This window comes from Magnolia sinica, chromosome 2 (assembly GCF_029962835.1).
Source record: "Magnolia sinica isolate HGM2019 chromosome 2, MsV1, whole genome shotgun sequence".
Lineage (NCBI taxonomy): Eukaryota > Viridiplantae > Streptophyta > Magnoliopsida > Magnoliales > Magnoliaceae > Magnolia > Magnolia sinica.
Window position 1 is genome coordinate 26,372,978 of NC_080574.1, and position 26,239 is coordinate 26,399,216.

The 26,239-nt window shown below is 40.3% G+C and overlaps 1 protein-coding gene and 1 long non-coding RNA gene across 5 annotated transcripts; both read left to right on the plus strand.

The window, feature by feature from the left end:
- The first annotated feature begins 373 nt into the window (after positions 1-373).
- LOC131236757 (MACPF domain-containing protein At4g24290) lies at positions 374-25,170 on the plus strand. 4 transcript variants are annotated; one of them, XM_058234172.1, is made up of 8 exons: positions 374-653; positions 973-1,321; positions 3,146-3,384; positions 7,123-7,324; positions 21,903-21,971; positions 22,075-22,261; positions 22,402-22,568; positions 24,187-25,170. In XM_058234172.1, the coding sequence occupies exons 2-8, from the start codon at positions 1,061-1,063 to the stop codon at positions 24,859-24,861; spliced, it is 1,800 nt and encodes a 599-aa protein (XP_058090155.1). In that variant the 5' UTR covers positions 374-653; positions 973-1,060; the 3' UTR covers positions 24,862-25,170. The 4 variants fall into 4 exon arrangements, with proteins under 4 accessions (XP_058090155.1, XP_058090154.1, XP_058090156.1 ...); XM_058234171.1 differs by having other exon boundaries at positions 1,003-1,321; XM_058234173.1 differs by having other exon boundaries at positions 374-601.
- Positions 10,830-12,485, plus strand: LOC131236760 (uncharacterized). The gene is made up of 2 exons (XR_009166870.1): positions 10,830-11,438; positions 11,497-12,485. It is a non-coding gene; the product is annotated as an uncharacterized LOC131236760 (long non-coding RNA).
- Positions 25,171-26,239: the final 1,069 nt, after the last annotated feature.

The following is a 26,239-nucleotide window of genomic DNA, read 5'->3' on the forward strand; positions in this document are numbered from 1 at the left end:
AAAACGGATGGACGGTGTGGATAAAATATATACATCATAGTGGGCCCCACAGAGAATCCACACCACGCTCTACGCTCTATCGCGGAGGGCTCCTCACGACACAATCCGCGTCCTAGGCGAGACCACGATGGAGAAAAACGACAAATGAGGATCCGAAGCCAGGGCAGAAGAAATTCTCCTTCCGGCCATTGACTCTTCTCGTATGCGCAGACCTCCGAAAAGAAAAGACAAGATAAAAGCCAAAATTACGACCCAAACCAATGAACTCCAGCCGTGAATTCCACATCTTTCAAGGGAAAATAAATAAATCCACGTTACCGAATACCGACCGTGGAAAAAACCACTAGCAAGAACTCTTTTTTAGCTTCTTTTGACCAGAACTATAAATTCTCATAAGGCCAACTAAAGTGAGAGGACTTTTCTCTCTCTCCCAATTCTGCCTACTTGAAAGGTTCATTTCCGAAAAACTGCGCCAAATCTAGGGTTTGGCATTGAGGATTTCCGATCGTCGACTTCGCGGAATTTGCCGCGAAACTAGAGTTATTGGCGTGCGCTGTGATTCCTTGAACTTTCTTTCTCGGAATCTAGAGTTCTTTTTGCGGTTGGTGTAGATTCGTTGAAAATCCCGTTTTTATTCTGAGTTTTATTTTAAGGTTGGGATATATATATATATATATATATATATATTTTTAAATTTTCAAACTTCGTTAATTTCCCACGAAAAATCGAATTTGGCAAGTTAGACTCAAATGTTGTTTGAAATCTGTTGAGAATCTAGAGGTTTGCTTGTTGATTTCTAAAAATCCAGAGAAAAAGGTAGGGTTTTGCCCTTCAAAACTAGGGTTTCAGCAGGTCGCTTTCTCTCGGTTTTAAGGAAATCTAGGGTTCCTTTCTGAGAGCTTGCTTGCGTTTTCGTGACGTGGATCATTTTTTGGAATTTGATGAGAATCTAGGTTTTTGTTTTCACTTTAGATCTAAGCCTGGGTTCATAAATAAAACCAGGTTTTGGAACTGACAGATCTTGGAATTTGAGGGGAAACGAGAGAGTAATGTTCGAGGAATGGCACTTAAGGTTTCACCCATGGAAGCTGCCAAGACTGCTATAGAGTCGATTGGGCTTGGATATGATATTGCCACGGATCTTCGACTCAAGTTCTGCAAGAGGGATTTATCTGATCCATGTTTGATTGAGCTCGATGACGGTCAAGGTCGAGATATTGTTCTTCCTGGCGGTATTTCAATCCCCAATGTTTCAAAGTCGATAAAGTGTGATAAAGGGGAGCGGATGCGGTTCAGGTCCGATGTTCTCTCCTTTCAACAGGTTCGGAGGCTTCTCTTATGTTCCGTTCTAGTTTGTCTGGTTCAGGATTTTGATCCATTAATGCTCTGTTGTCTGTTGGCGTATCATCTCTTTATCTTTTGAACTGAGGAATATCATATATACCTCGATGGAACGTAAAGTTACCGTGCTAGAAAGTTACCGTCCACCTAGCACGTACAGCCAACGTGTGATGTGGATATGACATACATGCCATAAAAAAGGTTGGCCCCATGTTGAAGATCATTGAGCGCAAAAATCTGGCTGATGCATTCATCAGGTGGGCCACATGTAGAAAACAATGATGGCTGACGGATCCATTCATTATACATATGCAGCCCACTTGATGAGTTAATCGGTTCGGTTTTTGATCCAATGATCATGAAGGTAGTGCGATCTTTTTGACTGTTTGTATGTTGTATACATGTGACACGTCTGTGTGCGAGGTGGGCAGGTAGCTTTACCATCCATTGAGGTGTGTTTGATCACTGCCCCTTCTGAAATTTGTAGGAGTACTTCTTTGTTTGCCTGGTCACTGAATACTTTGTTAGTTTTGCTTGGACAGTGCTTAGGTTGCTTTCTTTCTTTCCTTTTTCTTTTGGCTGGAAAACAGAAGAAAGTTTAATTTCTGCAAGAAAGTGATAGCAACATGGTTGCTTCTGGTTTGTGTTGCCTCCTAAATCATCCTGGCAGGCTTGTTTTATCGGTATTGTATCTTGCGTCTTGGAACAGTCAGAAATGCCCTTTTGTATCTGTCAATCATATTGGCATGATGCTTGTTAAAAGAACCAAAAGAAGAAAAAATGTTGATGTCATGGTTTATCTTTGTTACTGAGATTCCTATATATATATATATATATTTCGTTTACTGATCAATCAAATTCATTTCCATTTCCACGTTCTTCCTTGTAAAAGGGCATTTCCATTTCCTTTAAAGAAAAATGTTGCATGGATACTTTTATGTTTTTGAGGGTCAGCTCTCAGTTCTTTACCATTTCCATTTCCATGGAAATCATGTGTGCCAAAACAAACGAAGCATTTTTTGGATCCATGGATTTCTAATTTTGCCCTTTCCAAATCCACCTTTTGAATTCCACCAATCCAAACAGGCCTGATTGACAGGAACACTTGGATGGTATTTATGAGCATGCTAATGAAGATTGTCTTATGATTTTTCTTATTTGCTTTTTTTTTTTTTTCGAAAGATCAATGATTGTTATATGTTGAAAGAAACAATGTTTTTTTTTTTTTTTCTTTTCTATCTGTCTATAAGTGTGATATATTGTCACGAAAATGTATTATGTGGTCTAGTTCATTTCTTTTGTATATATTAGGCTGTTGGAATGTTCTTTTGCTTTCCTGAGTCAGTCTTTCCATATGGAAAATACTGATTCTGAAGGAGTCTAGTTTCTATCTCTTGCTAAAGTTGGTTATTTTATTATTTGTGACCATGTTATGGGTTCTTATTTACACACTTCTGCTCATATGGGTAGTTATTGTTAGTCTAAGCTATATAGTTCAACAAATCTTCTACTCAGGTTGCCTCCTCTGCTTGGAAAATGTTGTGCCGCTTAGATGCTTGGGGTTGTACAGTTGCTTATTCTTATGTACCTTTTGTTGTTACCTCACTACTTCACTCGCTTTTGCACTCACTTTTGCTGACTGCTGCTTGTGGTAACTGCTTTATTATGGGAAGGATGAGAGAGAAACTGTTTTTCACTCACCTTCATAGAGATTGACATTGGGACATGAAAGCATGAGCTAGAAAACTAGATTGATTTGCTTGTTTTCTGACATTTCTGGTCTTTTTTCCCTTGTGTTTTGCAGATGTCAGAGCAATTTAACCAGGAAATATCTCTGTCTGGTAAAATTCCATCAGGGCTGTTCAATGCTATGTTCGAATTTACAGGCTGCTGGCAGAAGGATCAAGCGAACACCAAAACTCTTGCCTTTGATGGGTGGTTTATTACACTCTATACAGTTGCGTTAGCAAAATCCCAGACAGTACTGCGTGACCATGTTAAACAAGATGTTCCATCATCATGGGATCCTGCTGCACTGGCCAGGTGAGATTCTGCCCTCTTCATAGATGTTTCTTCATGTGGACCGATGACATAGCCTGCAGCATACTTGCCACAGTTGGGCTGTGAAAGCTTTTTACTGTTGCAGTCTGTTCTGTTTTTGTGGAATTTTGGCTGATCCCAGGAGTGAACCATTCTTTTGGTTGATGATTACACCTCCAAGTTTGCTCTTGCTTAAAGTGTAACAGGCATATTTGATTGTAAAGGCAAAGGGAAGACATCCATTGAGAATCATAAGCTGAAGGCTTATAGGCTTAAAAGAAAGAAAGAAAAAGCTCGGGCTTTGTGTGTTTCCCCCTTCCTTTTTCTGTCAATCAAACTATGCCATTGGCAAACAACATACGCGACGGGACCTCTTCCTGTAAATGCCTAATAAAGTCATCCATAGCCAATGCCCAAAAAAAGTACTCAATTCTAACTCTTGGCGTAGGCCTACTTAATTGGATACTCATCTCTTCACTGGTAGTTAATATAGGGGCATTTTCACACCGGGCTCGAGTGAGGTGACACGTGGTATGCAGGGGCACACTCAGGGTGGGCGGCCCATGCGAGGCGGGCCCCACCCATGTGAGGTGGGTGGCTCGTGTGAAGCGGAAACCATGTGAAGTGGGGCCCACGAGGGAGGTTCGGCCGAGGTCCTAAACCATGGGATGTGGGGCTTGGGCTATGAGATAAAAGGGATTGATTCGCCACGCTCTATCAATTCGAGCTTTTAGAGCAAGTGGTTAATTGTCCTGCATCAAAGTGGTATTAAAGCGAGAGGTCTCGTGTTTGAGATTCCTCACCGAAGGTGATTAATATGGGGGCATTTTTACACCGGGCTCAAGTGGGGTGGCCTGTGGGATGCAGGGGCACACTCGGGGTGGACGGCCTGTGTGAGGCGGGCCCCACCCGTGTAAGGCGGGTGGCTCGTGTGAAATGGAACCCATGTGAAGTGGGGCCCATGAGGGAGGTTCGGCCAAGGTCCTAACCTATGGAATGTAGGGTCTGAGCTATGAGATAAAGGGATTGATTTGCCATGCTCTATCAGTTCTAGCTTTTAGAGCAAGTGGTTAATTGTACCGCATCAGTAGTCCTCACCTCTTCCTAGTGCATGTTTTCAACCATGTTAATATATCATCTTTAGAAATTGTTTTCCAACACCCATTAGATTATCTCTGTATGGACCAAATTTTTATTGGTTATCTCTTTACAAAACCTACCTTATGTTTTCTTTGAATCAATAAAGACCATTTGGAGATCCTCTCTCCTTCCCTGAACTTCTCCATCAACTATCTAAGTAAGAAAGTAGCCTTGATTGCTTGCTCAATTACTTTCTTTCAGAGTTTCCTAGGATGGCTCATAAGTTTAATTCCATGATAGTTAGTGGAGCTTCTATGTCTCCATTATTTTTCTTAATAGTTGCCATGATACTTTTCCTCCATTTGTTCGGCATTTTCTTTGTTCTTACAATCTTGTTGAACAATTTAGTAAACCAAAATAAGCCATTCTTTGTTTTCACTTAACATATCTTAATCGTACAAAAGCATCTATGATGTCCAACCCCATTTGAGTTTATGATTCCTTCTATCCCCAAGTTTTTAGAGTCGTCGTCATTTAACTTCTGGAAATAACTTTTGGACCTTTTGTTTATCTAGCCGTCTAGCTATATTCTCTAGTCATCACTCTAAATGCATCTAAAATGATCTAAGTTCCTACATTTTCTCTCTCGTTTTTCTAAGTTTGAAAACATCTTTTGCACCTTTATGTGTCCCCTGGTATATTGCATAGATCATCGTATGCCTTAAGCATGCTTCACTAACTTGGCAATTTTTAGGCATTTCTATATTCTTGTAAAATTTCCCAATTTCTAGCCCTTGCCAATCCTTGTAACAATTTCTTTTTTTCTTGAGAATTGATTTTTTTAAAATTATTATTATTATTATTATTAGAAACCAGAAGTCAAAACAAAAGAAGAGTATAGAAAAAGGGCTACAACCCCCTGTCCAACAAGACTAGCAAGCCTGCTCCTTGTAACATGTTATTTCTAGTTTTCTTATAAGAGTGGTTATTATCACTATTATTATTATTATTTGTAGATGCTGACAATGTTTTGAATGGCATTTGTAGTGTAGCGGCAATGTCCGTAGTGTAGCTACGACGCTACATAGTGTTAGCACCGGGGTCGCAGTGTACGCTTAGCACATGTAGCATACACTGGTTTTTTTTTTTTTTTTTTTTTTTTTTTTTTTTTTTTTAAATTAAATTTTTTATAAATGATTAGTGAATTTTGTATTTTGTACTTAATACTCTTAACCTGTGGGATTTTAATTTCTTTTCATACTTGTGATTAGTGGTTTCCATTAGACATTATTAATTAAAGTGGTTTGCTTAGAAAGTTGTTGTTTGTGATAATGATTTGATTTGGTTTATATATGTAGATTGACTTCTGATAAATGATAATTAATAACTTGTTTGAACATATGCTTATAGTGAAAAAATAATCATATTACTAGTTATCATATTTTTCCTATTTTAAATTAAAAAATAGAAGTATCGTGTAGCTTATGCTACACGCTACCGCTATTTAAAACACTAGATGCTCCTAAAAATTCTTTTTATCGGTTTAGTAATGCGCTTAGCCATCTCATTTTGCGTGATATTAATTTCTTCCTTAACATTCCACTTTCCTTCTTTTATCGATTTATTCATAAATAATAATGCTTCCTTCTTTCAAATTTGACCACCTTGTTCTTGGACACCAATTAGTTTTTCTCCCTCTCTTCCAACTCTTCATCTAATCTTGTGGTCCATATTGATCGTTTTGTCCCTGGGTCCTGCAGTATGTATGTGTGTGATCCACACCGTCCATCCATCTTACCATTGCATTTTATGGCATGAGCCAAAAAATGAGGCAGATTGGAAGTTCATGTAGACCACACCACATGAAACGGGGGATAATCATGTCCACCTTTCAACGTTGAAACCTTTCTAGGGCCCAGAGGGGATCACATTGACATGCATGAGGGTATATACAAATATCAGCTTGATCCAAAACTTCTGTGACCCCCAAAAGGTTTTCAACGTTAGCTGTTCAATTCCGACCATTTCCTATGGTTTGGTCCACTTGAGCTTTAGATCTGTCTCATTTTTGGGCTCATGCCCTAAAATGAGCTGGTGGAATGGATGGACGGCACGGATAAGATACATACATCACAGTGGGCCCCACAATTTTTACATCTCAATCATGTACGAATGTATCCTAGGAAGTGAGAAGCTTTGTAAACGAGCTTCCTGTCAAAGTCAACCTTGGGACTGCTGCTGGAATTACAAGCAATTACATTGGGAAAAAACCATTACTCATTTACCATGATTTACACAGGTAAATTAAAAATCAAACACCCCCCAAAAGTTCTGGAGAATTTTCCTTGTAATTGTGAATGCTGTGCCAAATCTTTGCATCAATGTTTCTATGTGCCTCTCATTCTCTGCTGTCAAATTTGATATCATGCATTTGTGTATCATTCAAAAAAATAAAAATAAAAATAAATAAATAAACAAATAGAAGAAGAAGACAGAAAGAAAGAAAACAAGAAAAAAGGATATCTTGTGTCTTTTGAGGTTTGAATTTTCAACTCCTTTCGAATACAAGTTTTACACTGGTTATCCTTATTTGTTGTTATTGTTCTCTACATCCATTTGAGAATCCTGGCTAACCTTTGAGATAGCGTTCTGTCCTTCCAGTTTTATTCAACGATATGGTACCCATATTATTGTGGGTGTGAAGATGGGTGGAAAGGACATAGTTTATTTGAAGCAGCAACACTCGTCTAATCTTCAACCTGCTGAAGTTCAGAAAAGGTTAAAGGAGATGGCAGATAAGAGGTTTCTAGATGCAAATGAGCAGTATAGCATGGGTTCAGAGGAACCATATGTGAAGGATAAGGTGTGTTAATCTCATCCATCTTTTGCTCTCAAATCTGTTGTCCTTTTTAAAAAAATAAAAATAAAATAAAATATTTATTTAAATGATTTACATAGAAAAGATGTTGCCAATGGCTGCGTTATAGAGTTCGTTGTACGACTGAACCTGAGGGACCACTTTACCATATCATAAAGGCTCCTTTGAGCTTTAGGTAGACAACATTGTGCTACTGATATTGGGGGAACAGGATGGTTGTTTAGAAACTTGAGCTCTTATACCTAGAATCATTTCTTCTATATATATATATAGGTTCATTTCTTTATCTTCTTTTATGAGTTAGGTGTTTTCTGTCATTGCCCTGCTTTTATTTGCTTTGTGTCCCACTCATTTTTAATGAAACAGTTTATCAAATAGAAGCTGCTATGTTCTTTTAGGTGAACGTTGTCATCCAATGTTGGTTTCATGAATTTGGAAGCATTTTAGTCATGTGTATTTTTATCCAATGATAATCTTCCATAATCTTCTAGTTATTATTATTATTATATATATATATTTTTTGGTACATTTCTTTATCTTCGTTTATGAGTTAGGTGTTTTCTGTCATTGCCCTGCTTTTATTTGCTTTGTGTCCCACTCATTTTTAATGAAACAGTTTATCAAATAGAAGCTGCTATGTTCTTTTAGTAGAGCGTTGTCATCCAATGTCGGTTTCATGAATTTGGCAGCATTTTAGTCATGTGTATTTTTCAAGGTGTCCCGTATCGGTATCGGTTGGCGTAACGGTGCCCTCCGAAACCGATACGGATATGGGGGCGTAACGGCGATATGGGGGCGTAACGGCCCGTAATGGCGCAAAATTTTTTTTTTGCCAAAAAAAATATGAAAAAATATGGATTAAATCCGGAATATTCTAAGCATTCCAAATATGCATTCATTTATAAATTGGAACATGTTTATGGTGGTGTAACGGTCCACTCTTTGGTGAGAAGTTGTATCGGACTGTCTAATGAATTTATGAACTAGATAACCTGAATTTGACTACAAAATTTATATATTTAATTTTCTAAATATCTAATTTATATACTTAACAACTTGATATCATTTCTCCCAATAGTTCTTTAAAAAAATGAAGTTAAATTCAGGTAGATGGCGTTGCCAATTTGGGGCTGACTTGGAGGACCAATCTATGCACCAAATCAGCCTCAAATTCATGCAATTTATTGTCATTTTCCCACTTATGAATTGGTGGACATTTATTGGATAGTGAATCATGAAAAAAATCAAAAGACCCTATTTTAAAAAATAAAAGTCCACAAATTAACAATTAAAACTATTCAAACAATTTGATTTTGGCATTGTGAGTTAGCAATTGCAGTTCATAATTTAATTGCTAAATTTTAAGTTAATATATGTCTTGTGTACAATTTTTTAAGGCTCGAATTAGGCGGGACTCGGATTGTGAAGTGTAGCACACGTGTCAAAGTTTTTTGGGCCCCACCCGTGATGAATGTGTTATATCCACACCGTCCATCCATTTTGCCAAATAATTTTAGGGCATGAGCCTAAAAATGAGGCACATCCAAAGCTCAGGTGGACTGCACCATAAGGAACAATACTAATTAAACATTCACCATTAAAAATTTATTGGGGGCTACAAAAGTTTTAGATCAAGCTGACATGTGTGTTTTCTCTTCATCCACATCAGTGTGACCCAATTAATAGGTTAGATTGAAAATAAACATTACAATGGACCTTAAGAAAATTTTAATGGTGAGCATTCTATAACCACTGTTTCCTATGGTGTGGTCCACATGAGATTTGGATGTTATTAATTTTTTAGATCCTGACGTAAAATGACGTGGCAAAATGGATGGACGACATGGATAAAATATATACATCATGGTGGGGCAGACTTGGGTCTGATAAAATCAGATTGGATGGAAAATAAACGTTACCGTGGGCCCTACGAATTGTTTAACGGTGAAAATATTATCTCCGCTGCTATTTTTGGTGCGGTCCAGATGATCTTTGGATATAATTCATTTTTTGGGTAGTGCTCTAAAATGATCTCTGAAAATAGATGAACGATGTAGATGTAATAAATACATCACTGTGGAGCCCATATAACTTTGATCTCCTTTGAACCGTTCGTACAACTCGGAGGTCGAGGAGTGTCAGCGCTCGTCTTAGCGTGACACATACCCCTTGCTGGTGTGCGGTATGCCTGAAAAAAAAAAAAAACAGAGAGAGGGAAACCGAAAAGAAAAGAGGGAAAGAAGAGAGAAGAAAAAAGAGAGAGAGAGAGAGAGAGAGAGAGAGAGAGAGAGAGAGAGAGAGAAGAAGAGGAAGGAGAAGAAGAAAAGGAGGAAGAAGGCCGTAGCCGGGGCCACAGCCTCAGTCTCAGCCGGGGCCGCAGCCGCAGAAGAAGAAGAAGAAGAAAGAGAAGAAGAAGAAAATAAAGGAAAAGAGGTATGTTTTTTTTAAAATTATTATTTTGTATTTTTTAAAAGGCCCGTAACAGCTGTTACGGGTCAGTAATGGCCGTTACGCCCGTAACGAGCCCGTAATGGCCGTTACGTGTACAGAATATGGACTCGACCGATACGACCCCGAAACGCGTAACGGGTACCACCGTTACCGTTACGTATCAGCCGTTACGGCCGATACGTAACCGTTTTGGGACACCTATTTTTATCCAGTGATAATCTTCCATTATCTTCTTGATCTTTTCAACTTTAAAATATGATTAAGAACCACTCCTAGAAACTTCACGATTACGAAAATATCTATGGCACAGCTCTTTCTGATTTTGAAATTTTCAGAGCTCTTAAGTCTCTTCTAGTTTGGCTACTATATAGGTATGTTTCTTTAGGGTAAAACAAGAATCCAAAGGAGGTCACATGACTAACATATGACATGGTCAATCATGTCCCAGTTTAGAATAAAATGATCAGGGATTCAATCATTCATCAGTTATTCAATGTCTTGTGGATGAACTAAGAGCTCAAGTGAGTGAAGTTGTAATCCTTTTAGGGAGAGGTGCAATATTCCTCTTTTTCTTGTTTAGTTTCGTGCTTTGTTGATTGACACCAGTGTTTGAAATATTGGTATCGTGTTATGTATTGCACCTTTGGGATATGGATATGTATCGGTTATCGCATGGGATATATCGATTGTATCGCGTAATGTATCGCTGTTGTTGGAAACATGGGGAGGCATTGGGAAATTGGTCAAATTTTTCAATGAAACTTTAGTGATTGTTAAAAAAGACATCAATACACACTTATAAATCAAAACATTACAAAAACAAGTGCACATAATAGGTTTTCTTTGTATGAGGTCCTAATATGTGCGTTGTCTAACTGAATTGATGCAAGTATATTCAAAGTCTATTCATATAATTTATGAATGTAAGAAGATGTGTGGAAATATAAGCAATACATTCAAAATCAAAAGAAGAATCACTAGATTAGGTTTTTGATGTTTGGACACAAAGATTGCAACCGATTTGCGAGATATTGGGAAATGTTGATTTTTTTTTTTCAAATTTTCGCACCTCGGTCCATTTCCTTCATATCTCGAAATCGAAGCTCTCAATCCATGATTTTTTTTAATGCAAAACATGAAAAATAATAAAATTGTAACAATTCGACACTAATTTAACATGATTTACAAAAAAAAAGGATTGAAAATCGAAAATTCTCACCTGATCAAACATGTGGGATATATCCCACTACTTGTTCGTTTTGTAACGCGCAGGTGGGATATAAGATATATCGTGGGATATATTGGCCGATATCGTCGATGCTTAAAACACCGATTGACACTTGTGGTTTCTTCTTTACAAGCAACCTCTCCTAAGAAAGCCATCCATCTCCTAGTGTTATTCTACCTCACAAATCGGCTGTCTTGAACACTTTTTGTGCAAAATTAATGTTTAATGGAAGTGATGAAAAATTATTTCGACATGCCCATACTTGAATGTCTCTAGTAATGAAGAACTTAAACATGTGAATTAAGCACTCTACTTTTGAAGATAACCCCTGAGTGACACTGAGAATGCTTTGCCTTACATGAACTTGATCTACACTCAATGGAGTCACAGAGGCATGGTTGGGAATAATTGCATGGCTAGGTGTTATCTGGCTATAACTAAAGAATCAGTGCATGGTTGGGAATAATTGCATGGCTAGGTGTTATCTGGCTATAACTAAAGAATCAGTTGTACAGTGTGTTTCAACATTGACATCATGGGTTCAAGCCCACATATTACCTATCAAAAAATAAAAATAAAAATAAAGAGTCAGGTGACCTTTTAAACCTGTCCCATGAACCCTAGGAACATGTGGAAATAATATCTTTCTAAATGATGCTGGTGTGCGTTATTAACTTCCAAAATGTCCCAAACTTAAATTATAATTATGCGCCCTTTCTCCCCTGATCTTCTTGTATTGTTTGTTTCTGTAATAAAATCTAATCATTCTTTTCAGTTCCAAAAAAAAAAAAAAAAATCATTCTTCAAAAAGGAAGAAAAAGAACTACGTGCATGAGCAAAACTTTGAAACTCCATAGGCCAGAGGTGTTGTGGAATTTAAGGGACGGGCACTCTTGCCATGCTTAGCAAAGGTTTCTGCTTTAGTTAATACCTGCCTGCATGGAAAAATTATGAGCTCATACAGGGCTTGCACCTGGATATCAGGGTCATCTAAGCTGTTGAGATTTGACTTTGTATTCGGGAGATAAAAAGTCTTATTGTCGTTTTGGGTGCAAGATATTCGCTGATTTAGAAATTTGCTAATCATTCAGAAATGTTTTGGCCTTGACAGGTTGTTTGCTTCTTTTTGTTTTGGTTTGATAAAGTTGTTCAACTGTGTGTGGGAGTGATGACTGAGAGGGTCACTCGCTATCCAATCAATTCAAGCTCATTCTGTAATTTCTTTGGTTTTTATTAAAATTTTGTGTCGCTGTTCTTAAAGAAAGAAAAAAATAACAAAACAAGAAGAAAGAAATAGAAAAAGAATGTAGGAGTACACAGTCATTGATGTAAGTGTGGTGCACTGATCATATTATGTTGTTCTAAGGAGGTTTTTGTGCATCTTTGAGATCACACTGTAATTAACTGGTGTTTATCTTTTGTAATTGATGATCACCATAAATATTCTTAGTGGTGGATTATCGTGTCCTCTCCCTTCTCCTTCCCATTATATGTTTTCCATTTTCCCCCTCTTCTTTCAATCTTCTACAAAGAGTCAGAGACAGAAAATCGGTCACAGTGTTTCAGCAAATATCAAGCACATCTACAAATAAGGATTTATTTTTATTTTTATTTTTGAAGGGGGGGGGGGGGGGGGGGTGAATTCCCAGGCCGCGATATTAAGGACGAAAAGACAGGAGAATTTTGTAGCTCACAAAATTGAGGATCAATTGCTAAGATTTTAATTAAGGAAATTTGTATATACACCCCTTACACTTTATAACATTTGTAGATTTCCTTCTCCTTTTCTGACATTTGTATTTGCCTTCCTGATGTTTCCTGACAAATGTAAATACCCCCAGCCATCAGCTACTGTTGATGGCCATTAGTTTTGAATCCTTTTACAAGGTTAATGAAAAGGGAAATGACTAAAATGCCTTAGTCATGGAAAAGGCAACAATGATGACATGCTCGAAATAATGGTCCTGTCATTTAATAGCGATGGGAAACAGTGTTCCCTTGATTACATGTGTGAGACATTTGTGTGCATGGCACACATATCAGAGATCTGGTTCATTCATCACATAGGGCACAGAGTTTACATCCTTGCAGAAAAAGGTTGGTTGATTGGTTAGGCAAATGATAAAAGTCAGGGGTGCGATGAAATTCTCAACAGTCCACATTCAACTTGCATGTGGTCTCACTTGATGAGTTCAGTGCCCCTATTTTTTTTTGGTATGTGGTACTTTCATCGTGCACCTTAGTTGATGAGTGGCACGGATTGTTGACATGTGTGCCCTACGTACATGCGGTCGAGGCCTGTTGAATGCTGATCACATTTAGGCAATGACACTTTTGGTACCAGGACATTTCCGGCCAACATGCCATGTATGCAGGATTTTTACCATGAAAAAAGTACGATCTGTGAAGATCACACTTCTCTAAAATTAGTTCGATCCTCAGTCGCTGGGCTACAACTGTATGTTGAGTCAGACCGTTGGTTGCCCCTTGATTCCAATGATGTGGGCCACTTGATGTGTGGATTGGCATGATTTTTTCTGATCAGTGATCTTTATGTTGGGGCTGTAATTTTCATGGTACGGATGTGCTTACACTATTGGGTCTTCCAATCTAAGGGATCTTTGGCGCATGCATCTACCTGCCAAACCATCCATTCATAGTGATACCCCATTGCAAATGCCCTCTTGAAAAATGAGTCGGTCCCCATGAAATGTTTGTAGAACAAGCTTATTCTACAATGTGGTGTGGGGCCTACCCTTGATATATATGAATGACATTCGATCCATACGTCATGCATGCCCCTCGATTTTATGCTTTTAGCCCTAATGAAGTTGATCCAAAACTCAGGTGGTGTTTATTTAGAGGTTTTAGGCATAATTTTACAGGGTTGCCCACTTGAGTGTTGAATCGCTTGATTTTGGTGTCAAGACCAAAAAAGGGTATGGTGGCATGATGGATGGGTGGATTTCATGCATGTTGAGTCGTCTCCGCCATGTTTGAGAAAGTAACCCTGGTACATTGCTAGGCAAGGTATGGAAGTGCCTTCATTGATGGATAAATGTGATTTGCATAGGTATGCGGGGAGCATACCTACCGCCCCGTGGGTGGAACTTTCATGAGACCCAATCCGTACATTAGGCATGCTACTTCTTGTTCACCCTCGGGAATGTGCACTGGTAGTTGTGTGCAAGGCCTAACTTGTTGTCTATATTTCATCCTATCCATTTCTCTAACCTTTTTTTTTTTTTTTGAAGGATGACAATTAATTGATAAAAGTGGCAAAGCCGAAAGAATACAAAGAATAACAGGAGAATTTGGACCACCTTAAAACTCCCAACAACAGCAAGAGGAGACCCAAACACCCAACCACAACTCCCAAACTAAGAGGAAGCGAACACCTAAAGAGAGACAAGGGATCTACCAGAAAAGAACACCCTCTTTGGAGTGCCCTGAATATCTCGAAAACATATTGAGTTCCCCTCCTTCCATAAGGCCTACAAAACCGTGAGGAGAAATAGTCTCCCCTCCTTTCTACTAACAATTTCTCATCATGCAAGCATAAGGGGTAGGCATTGATGATGATCATTGCCTTTTTTCTTAAGTTGTCAATAGTCAGAACTCTATTCTAGCCCATGAGCCAAGCAAACACCTTCACCTTGGATGGAGCACTATAGGACTAAAGGTGAAACATACAAGCTTTCATGCCTCTGGTGGACTCATCCCTCTAGCTATGATAGATTAGCACATGAAGATACTTCACCGACGACCTTATTAGGGAGCCAACGCACCAAGTCAAGGTTCTCCAATAAAGAAACCTCTTCCAAAAGCTTAAGAAGATCCAACAATTCTTGCACTTCCTCTTCACGGAGGCCAAACCCCATGATTACCAACATGATCAAAACAACAACTAACAATGATGTTGTAATCGACAACAACTTGGGCAAGTCTTGGGAACAATTGTTGCAAAGCACAACCACCAACCCAAACATCCTTACTAAATATGACCCTAGCCCTATTGTCCACCTTGAAGCCTACCCCTTTTAGAACCACCTCATTAAGCTTCAAGATTTGCCTCCAAATCTTTGAGGCTTTATACATGGACACACTATTGCGCCACCACCCAAATCGATCAACTCCATATTTTCTAATAATCACCTCCTGCTAAATACCCTCCCCTCTTCCACACCAAATTTCCAAATCCATTTCCCTAAGAAGGCATCATTCACAGACCGCAAAGGATGTAGACCGCAGCCGAAAAACTTTGCCCAATTCCTAAGATGAAATTTCTTCTTAACTTCCTCCATAAGAAATCCCTTCTAATTTTCTCCAATTTATTAAGCACCCTTTCGGGCACTTGAAAAGAGATTTTCTTAAAAGGTAAAGATAAAAAGAGACAAAATAAAGGGGAATATTAGAAAGTTCCGCCTTAATTAGCACAATGTGGCCCCCAAAGATAATATCTTACTCTTCCAAGCAGACAACTTCCTATTGAATCTTTCAATCATGGGTTCCCATAAGCTGTTCTTCACCTTCCAAATGCATAGAGGGAGACCCAAGTATGAGGTTGGGAAGGAGTCTATCTTACATCCAAAGACCTGAGCAAGAGAAAGAACCTCCTCTTTGGGCTGAGCAATGGCCAACATGGCCGACTTCTGCAGGTTGACAGAAAGACCCGAAGCCATTTTGAATCAAAAGATCGTCATCGATAGATTATCGGTGAAGGAAGCATCCGGTTCACAGAACGGGATCGTATCATTTGCAAATTGGAGATGAGAAACTTGAAATTCCCCAGAATCCACCCTGAAGCCGTGGAAAAGACCTTCGGGACCCCCTTACAGAGCAATCTGCCCAAAGCTTCTGCCACCACCACAAAAAAGAAGGGAGAAAGTGGATTACATTGCCTTAAGCCCTGAGAGGATTTAAGGAAGCCTTTCGGTGACCCGTTGACAAGCATTGAAAACTTTTCGGAGCCCACACATTCATGCATGCAGCTTCTCCATTTAGCCCCACAACCTAAGCCACCCAAAATTTAATCGAGAAACACCCAATGCACATGATTGTAGGATTTCTTAAGGTCCAACTTGCAAACCACACCTCCTGTCCCTTGTTTGTGCCGCGAATTGATAACTTCATTGGCATTGAAAGAGCTATCTAATATTTGCCTCCCCTCCACAAAGGCCCCCTGTACCTTGGAGATAACACATCCCAAGATAGCTCGGAATCTAGACACGAGAATCTTTGCCAAAATCTTGTAAGGGGCACCAATAAGACTTATTGAGTGAAAATACTTCAGACATTTGGCCCCTTAAGAATATATGCGATGAAAGTGGCTCCCAATTCCGAGGAGAGTTTACCATTTGCAAAAAAAGAAGAAGAAGAAGAAGAAGAAAAGAATCAATATTAAACCGCATGACATCCTCCCTTAATAACTCCCAAAAAATTTGAAAGAAAGCTATAGGATACATGTATGGACCTGTGGCTTTATTCCTACCTAAATCTTTTATGGCGATAAGAACTTCCTCCGACATGGCCGCATCTCTCTTGACATCTTCAAATCTGAGTCTCCGGATGCCATGTCACAAAAGGCAAGCCGTGCCATGGATCTCGTGCTCGTTCATATTTTCTACCAATGCTCTATAATGATATCGTCTGCCCTTTTGCTAGAAAGGTCGATTGGAACTCAATTTGTGTCATATCTCTTTCGATAGCCACCGATGTAGAAGTAGCTCTGGCTGCTACTGTTACTGTTTCCAATAGTGGCACTGAATGATTTATGCGGATTTGTAGCCTCGCTGCCCTAAGATCAACATAGTCAACTGTAAGGGATCTATCGTCACCACCTCCCCTACACGTGCTCTGACCTCAGTGAAAACTTCTGTCACCCAAAGTTCCAGCGGTAGCCTTCGAAAGCTGAACTAATTCTCTTCGAATCCCAGGATTGACCATTCATCCCATCTTCGAAGGCCGAGGACAATTTCGTCTCTGAAGAAATTACCTAGGTCATTACTCAATCCACCTTCGAGTCCAGTCGCATTGAGACTAGGACCTCTAAAGAGCTTTAAGGTTTCAACACCCTATCCACTGCCTTTGCACTGTACTTTGTTTTTAGCCACTGACCCATTTCCTCAATGGACACATCTACCCCGATCTCTGCCACCAGACACCACTGGAATGCTTGAGTAGCCGTCTTAATCATGTCTGGTGAATAGTGACCAACGGCTTGCCATGTAGCCATTGATACCACACCCATCGAGTTCTTAATGGCTCCCTCCCTTCCCTTCAACCCTCCACAAAGGCCCTTCTCCTAATACGCCCTTCCCCTCTCCAAAACCATCTCCTCCCTTCGAAGCACCTACTGAGACCTCTCTCCCACCCCACTCTATTCCTTCATCCCTACCCTCGTTACATCCTCTGCTATCCCCTTTATCCATAACCCTTCTCTCCCAACCTCTCCTCCTTACTTGAACCCCTTTCTACTCCTGATCTCACACCCCGTACTAGCTTCCCCTGAATCCCCCTTCCAATATGAAACTCTTCCTTCCCTCTTCCCACAACCCAAAGCCCCACCTGACTCCCTACTAACCCGCCCCACTCTCTTTTGTATTACTTCCGGTCCAAACCGAGCACTTTGATTCGAAAGCTTCCTCCCCCCAAAATCTTCCCAATGCAGCAGGTGTATGGCCTTCTCAAGCTTCTCCTTCAATCGCATCCTGGCGGACGCAAACCCTTGGATTCTCCCAGATTTGTCATGAGGAATGGACACTTCCATGACTTCCCCTGCACATCCGAAAACTCTTGAGAAATTTAGAGGTAGCCGACCTTCTGGGAAGCCTGCGACATAGAGGGTTGGAAACTCCAAAAGCGCCGTTCTCTGAAAGTCGGCCACCCCTGATGTTTGCCTCCTTTTCTGGACTACTGTCCATCCTGCCTCCTCTTCATCCTGTGCAGCAATATCCTTCTGTTTACTTGCTCCTGACACGATGAACTGTGCCTGGTTTTTTCCTTTTCTACCACCGTCTCCCGGGTTTATCTGGTCGCCCTGAGTTTGTGAATCCTGATTCCTCCATACCTTGCCTGGACTTTGGTTCATTATGAATTTTTCCATTCGTCTAACTTGCCTTATCGGGATGAAAGCATTATCCAAAAATCATGCTATTCCAAAACTCAAGTGGTTCTAACATACGAATGCAGAGTGGTTTAGGTATAATTCCCCATGAGATGGCCACCCAAGTGCTGAATCAGCCTGATTTATGGAATCAAGGCCAAACAAGGGTGTTGCACCTGATGGACAGGGTGGATCTAATGCACGCTAAGGTTCATTCCCCTCACAAAAACAGTAGGCACAACACAAGTATACAGGAGTTTTCGTAAAAAAATATCGACAGCTATGGGATTGCTTCAGTGGGAGGAAAAGAGTTATTTTTCCATTTTCCCAACATCGGCCCAGCGCGTGTAGCTGCGCACTAGTGTTCACATGATGAGATGATCTTATGATTGAGACCACCATCTGCATAATCTTTACTACTATAAATAAGCTATTATCATAAAATAATGCTTCAATAATGATCTTGACCTTTGATTTTTAAAGTTGACTTTTAGCCATTGAAAGTTTTCTTTTCACTATTCAAAATTTATTTACATATGGTCATGCTCACAATAATCAGTACAACGTTATTTTCTTTAGTGGGTCCTATATTGTATGGTACACAGCATGAAAGGTTCCGATCGTCAGAGTAATCGGCATGTGGGTATAGTGGCGTCGACAAACTTGGGAAAAGAATGAAAGAGAGGACTAGGTGAAGACAGGGTGAGTTATATGATACTCAGCAGCGCACACCACTTGACTCACATGCGCTTAGAAATTGTACACATGACATAAATGAACTCAAACTGAACCGACGAAATGATGGAACCTACTGTTGATAATTCATTATTAAAGGAAGATTATTTGGACAAATATAACTATCGTTTTTGGACACTTTCATGTTGAACTAGGATAATTGGATGTTTTCCATTTTAACGTTCTAGTAATGCACACCAATCCAGTATTAGGATGATCGAATTAAATTGGTTACTTTCTGCCTCTCAGGTGTAGGATGTCTGAGTGAAGCAGGTATCTGTTGCTATCTTTACGTTGCTGAAAATCTTAGAATCATTTTCTGATCATGTTATTGTTGAAGGTGGCTGATGTAGGATGGAGTCAAAATGAGCCCAAATTGAAAGAGAACCGGAATCGGTTTCAGATCATTTTGAAACTTGATTTGATCTCCAATGCAAGAAATTACCAGTTGGCATTAAAGAAGATAGGAAATAGTGGTTGAAATAAGCAAATGAATAGATGTAGCACATCACACTACACCACTAGGGGTAATCACAATGCCCTATAAAATCAACCCATCGCAAGCTTTTTAGGAGTATTATTATTATTATTATTATTTTGAAGGAAAAAAGGGAGGGGTGCGTCATTAGGAGTATTTTTTTCATTTCAAAATAATCAGGTCTCTTCACTCATATGTGTGGCCAACTGGCCATATATAGTCTTTTGTTTGCACCTCTTTCCTAATTTAAATAAAACACCCTTGCTGAACAACTTCAATTAAAATGGTGAACTAGCTCTTTAGGAAAGGCAAAATGCTTAATCATGTCACCGAAGTGAGTAGAGTTTTTCCGGTTGGTGTTGTGGGCTTCACAGGACCATCAGACTGTAAAAAAGCCACCCAGTAGGAATTGTAGGCCCACAGTTCAATTATGCCATTAATTAGATCATCTGATTGGATGCGGGTCCATGCAAAAACTGGACCATTAACTAGACCATAATATTGCATCTTTGGGGGCCACAATTCAACTGGACAGCCATTCGGCTCAAATTATTTGATTGGCGAGAAGTGTGGGGTCTATCTCTTGCTCTATGCGATTATATGGACACCCAAAACAGGTTACAAGGTGAAGTGAAGATCCTTTTAAGCTGGGTTACAGGAAAAAAGACTTCTAGGAAGACGGGCTACTATTATTTGGATGACGTCTCTAGATTTACATCACATCCAAGAATTTGTGTTTGGATGTTGTTGAGAATGAAGTGTCTTAGAAGTTCTAAAGAGTCAATTTTGTATGTTCATGTGGAGCACCATACTGGGAGGATGTTTATCTCTTATACTCATTTATGGTATTATCATCTCTTGTTGCCATCCACTATGAGTAAATCATTGTCAGAGGGATAATGTGTGCTCTCATTCAGTCTCTTTCGTTTCTCTAATATCACATGTTAACATGGTTTTGGAATGGGATTGGGGTAACTCCACTGCAGCATCTTCACCGTTATGCTGCCACTGCCACTGCCACTGCCACTGCCACTGTCACTGTCATCTTCATCTCTGCAACAACAACACGCCATCATCTCAAAGCCACCATCATCACAATGCCATCTCCATACCAATGCTACAATTCAGATCACTCAAATGTCATCCATTGTTCATCCAGACATTGTCCAACGTCTCTATCTTCTTAGCATTTGATGTCGGGGCAACTGTTGTAGATGATCCATTTCCTGATGGCTGGGAAAGTGATAATCTAACAGTAATATCATGTCACCTGTCTTAGATGATCCATCCCATGGTCACTGGGAAAGAGAACCGAAAAGCAATAATCTAACAGTAATGTCATATCGCCTGTCGTAGATGATCCATCCCTTGCTTGCTGGGAAAGAGAGAACTGAACAGTGAGATCACGATATATGCTGTAGGTGAACCATCCCATGTTGATAGGGAAAGAAAATCTAACAATAATGTTGTGGTGCTTGTTTTAGATGATCTATTCCATGATGATTGGAAAGCGATAATCTAACAGTGATGTGATGGCAGATGATATAGATGATCCATTGCATGATGATTGTGAAAGTGGTAATCTAAAAGTGGTGATATGGCGACATTTGCTATAGATGATCCATCTCATGATGACTCAGAAATCAGTAATCTAACAGCGATGACATGGTGTTTGCCATAGATGATCCATCCAATGATGAATAGAAAAACAATTAAATCTACCATTGATGTGATCCGTACTTGTCTTTGTGATACTTAGGCAAGCTAGGGCACATAGGATATCAATACTCCAGCTTGAGGAGCAGCGTTGAGAACTTGAGAATGTATTTCGTTACTTCTAAAGAGTCAGTTCTGTATGAGTTCTACAGAGCACCATACTAGGGGGAATTTAGGGGTAATATTTCCTCTTATTCTCCCTCATTTAATGCGAAGCATTTCTTTGTTAAGATGGGAATCCAATGTAGCTGCTGTCCTGTTTCCCCCTTACAATGCCTATCCTCTTGGCACTTAATTATGCATTCTTTTATTAGAAGTACAGTGTGTATGCTTGCAAACATTGTAACCTGTTTAGTTTTCTTGAATATGCATTAGAGTTTCAGCTGAAAGTTAGTTTGGAATGCACCTTCCATGGCAATAAAATCAACAAAGGAACTTGTATCCTGTAATGTTGTTGACTCTGGATGACAAGTCTCCATTCTGTTGGCTGCACCATTGGTTAAATAAGGTGACCAGCTGGAGAAGCATTATTTGGCTGCTCGTGCCTCAGCTTCATTGATGAGATTTAGAGAGGGGCGGTCAAGCAGCATTTCAGCATTTCCACTTTTAGGATCTGGGTATTGCCCATTGCCTTTGGTTTATTGTCTGCAGGAGTGCCAGTAAATTAGTGCTGTGGTTGTTAAAAAACATAGTGCTGTGGTGAGAGTTGTTCTAGTTGATGCTCTGTTATATGGTTTTAGTCTTTCTGCCCAACTATTCTGTTGATTTAAAGAACAATTTGAAAACATATGCATTTTATGATAGATTTAATTGTGGAGCTTTCTTAACCAATGTAAATGTTCTGTTTCAGTCTGATAACAGGGAGATCCGGCTGAGGTTTGCAGACTCCAGTCCGTCCATGTCTTATGCAAACAAGGAGGTAACACTTCGACATCATATACTTAGGAGAATATTCAAATGCCTCTCCCTAGAGATTCTATCTTCTTATGCTGTCTTTTAATGTCTTATTTTTTTAATTGCAGGATATCATAGGCATATACAAGAGAAGAGGAGGCAGTGACTTTAAGAAACTGCCGCATTCTGATTGGTTGAACAGCGTCACAGATGAACCTGATGTGATCTCAATGTCCTTTGTTCCAATTACGTCTCTCTTGAATGGAGTCCCTGGGAGTGGATTCTTGAGCCATGCCATCAATCTCTACCTACGCTGTATGTATCAACACTGGTCCTATCTGATTATGTCTCCCAGATTTCCTTAGTTCCATACTTTCTTTGCCACTAGTTACTAAAACGGCATTGCTGTTTGTTTTGAGAATGCCATTCACCAACCACTCCCTTCTTCTTAACAGATAAACCACCAATCGAAGATCTTCATCAGTTTTTAGAGTTTCAGCTACCAAGGCAATGGGCACCTGTCTTTGGCGAACTCACCCTTGGTCCTCAGCAGAAGCAACAAAGCAGCGCCTCTCTCCAGTTCAGCTTCTTGGGTCCCAAGCTTTTTGTTAACACCAGTCCGGTAATATGCTTTCATCTAACCCATGCATCCTTTTTCTTCAAGTAACTTTTGGAGGTCACATGGCATAGACATGTCAGTGCATACCATGAGTCTTTCAGAATCTTAGGTGTTTTAGATTTCAGAGCAATCCAAAGAGAATAAGTGGAGTTTAAGTAGACTTAAATAGCCTAAACTTTGGAGATCATCTATGTTCTGATATTCTCAGTCGCAGGGGTGTGTTTGGAAAATAACAAATATAATTGGTAATGTACAATTCCTTCAATGTACCCATCGTAACATCTTATGATCGACTGCACGCGCACGTGCACACACATAGGAGAATGATCTAGTAGTGTTGACACTACCATAAGCTATATTAGTGTTGATCTCTGCGGGCTACGCCTTTATGCGTGCATGATATCCACCCCAACTATCAGATACATCCTCCTATGTTGGGCCCTGACCTCAAAACTTAGGCCAATCCATGACTTAGGTGGGTCACACCACTAGGAACAGTTGGTAGGGAGGACAACCGCTAATCACAATTGATTATGCATGGGGTCAACTGTGATGTTTATTTTCAATCCAATTCATTCACTTCAACATCCCACCAGTATGAAGGGACATGCCAAGAATCAGTACATTTCAACTCTCAAGTAGTCCCCGATGCAATCAAGGGTGGGCACCCCCTCCCAACTGTTTTTTTTTTCTGGTATGGTCCACCCGAGTCGTGGTTGCCCTGGCTTTTCGGGCATCAGGACAAAACATAAGGGGGTACATCTGATGGATGGAGTGGATTTCAAGCAAACATCACGGTGGGGGTCACACAACTCAACGATACCGTAACGCCACTGGGTTGTTCTTATGTTTTTAGTGGCTAATATTATAAATAGAACTGTACATGAGCCAAACTGGCCGAACTCTGACCCAGCTCAGCTCGCTCGTTCAGCCAAGGGGCCTGGCTCGAGTTCGGCTTGGCTTGATCATCGAGCTGACCTGGTCAGCTTGGCCTGGTTTGGTAATTGAATCGAGCCAAGTTCGAGCCGATTGTGTGATTTTGGGTATTTAGAGATTTTAGGGGGGATTTTGGGGTTTTACTTGGGCCGCGGCAGTGGGCGAGTCAGGTGTGCTGTGTGCGGGTCAGGTTGCTGTGGAGGTTTTTTTTTTTTTTTTTGGGGGTGGGGGGTTGGTTGGGCGGTGGGAGTAGGGTGTGGCAGGTGGGCTGGGCAGCGGACAAGGGCACTCAGTCGGGTGCGTAGGATAAATGGGAGGGAGAGGAGGGCGCTCGGTCGGGACTCTGGTGAGTTGCAAACTTAGAAGTTAAGTGTTTTTTTTTTTAATTAATACTATTCTGATACTCGGCCAAGTTGAACTGGCCTGAACCGTGCCAAGCCAAGGTTCAAGCTGAACCAAACCCAAGCTGGCATCTCAGCCTGATTTTGAAACGTGCTGGGATTTCTGGCTTGGCTTGGCTTTGTGTTCAGCTCTAATTATAAACTTGGTGATAATTTCATTCTGTTGATGCACTAGCCAATATGTAATCACTGGTGTGAATATCTTGGAGATCATCAAAGGTCCTTTTCTTTTCATTTTTATTCGTTTTGGCTTATGTTTTGTCCCTGGATCATTTTTGCTGCAGGTTGATGTGGGCCAGAGGCCGGTTACTGGCCTCCGGCTCTTTCTCGAAGGGAAGAGAAGCAACCGACTAGCAATCCATCTCCAGCATCTCTCCTCACTACCGAAAACGTTCCAACTCTGTGACGATCCCTATGGGAACTCCCCTCTGGAACCCGACCGCAAGTACTTTGAGCCGGTCCAGTGGAAGAACTTTTCTCATGTCTGCACAGCCCCTGTGGAATCTTACGATGAACACTCGATCATCACTGGTGCACAGTTCCGAGTAAGCAACTATGGCCTGAAAAAGATCCTCTTCTTGCACCTCCACTTCTCGACCATCTTGGGTGCTTCTGTGGTCAAGAATCATGAGTGGGATGGATCTCCTGGTATTGCCCAAAAGTCGGGTATCATGTCTATGTTGATTAGTGGGCATTTCACGGCACCCCAAAAGCCGCCACCACGTCCTGCTGATGTGAATATCAACTCGGCTGTGTACCCTGGTGGGCCCCCAGTGCCTGTCCAAGCACCAAAGCTGCTGAAGTTTGTGGACACAACGGAGATGACTAGAGGACCGCAGAACACACCTGGGTACTGGGTTGTTTCTGGGGCGCGACTGCTAGTTGAGAAGGGTAAGATCTCTCTCAAGGTGAAGTACTCCCTCTTGGCAGTGATGCCACCTGATGATGATGAGGTGTAGGATGAGTGGGTCACGGGCATGTCTGTACGGTTGGTTTTCTAATATCAGCCCAAAAATTCCTTGAGTGAAAAAAAGGAAAAAAGATACATTAAAAACATATTTAAAAAAGATACAAGTCTCCAAGCCAAAACGAAAAGAAAAAGGGGAAATGGTCTTGTTTATGTGTGGAGAGTATTGAAAATCTTTGTACTATAAAAAATTTTTGAGCTGTTTTTTTTTTTTTTTCCCATGTAGATACGACCTCATTGTTGCCTGTACTCGGTAAAATTACTTTCCATTCATAAATTATTAACATGATGGTTTTTCTTCTCTCGCTCTCTGCCTTTTTTTATATAACAGGCATGGTACGCTCTTTCCTGTAAGATGGTTACACACATCAGACTGTTCATGTGGTGGACCCCATGGGCTATCACACAGACCATGAAATGCCCTTAACTGCCTAACAGAAGTTTGAATATAAATTGGCTAATGACTTTTTCAACCATCCACTTGTAATTCTCACGAACAATGCAACTTTATGGTTAGGATTGTCTATTTAGTTTCATTTTTTGAGCTTTGGCTCATACAGAGTGGGCCCTGCCCTGCACGATGAACATTTTGGATCCCAGATGTTTGCTGCTGCATGGGGAGCCCAGGATGCTATAGCTGATTTCCCTTCTTCCTTAATTGACTACTGCATCAGAAACCTCAAGTTTCAATTGTCAGAGATGTTGGAACTCCCCAAAATCTGTGAAATGATAAGGTCAGCAGGTTATATTTCTAAAAAACCTAGTTAAACTATCAGTTTCTACAGGTTGCGTTCAGTGATTCAAAACATTTATATAATGGGACTCACTGGATGGCCCATGCACCAAGCGTCATTCAGACTGGAAAATCGAAGTTACAGAGTATTCGGCTTTTTCTCCATTCTCTTACCATCCTTTTGCTGACCATCTATTGAGAAATCTAAAAGACCTCCTGGTATACTAGTTGGTGCATAAACTATTCAACGAGGCACATGATATCAACAGTTTGGATTGCTGAACGATAGGCCTACTCATGCGAACAGAAATTCCAAATCTCTCCAGCTCAGCATTGTGAATGCCTCAATAATTCCAATGACCGTCTGTCATCAACAACCAATGTTCTATAATCTGCATCTCTATCCTTTCCCCAAAGCATTTGCTTGAACATTTTCTTCGCTGAAATGGGCTTTTGTAGATCCAGGTCCAGTCAAAACAATTCCGTTTTCCATCCTCTCAAGGGCCCATTTGGCGCACCCTGCAAAGGGGTTTGTCAGGCATGAAACCTACTCTTGAGCAAGACTATAGTTATCGGGGGCTTGTTTGGTTTTTGGTGAATTCATTCCCTGTTTTTTTTTTTTTTTTTTATTTATTTA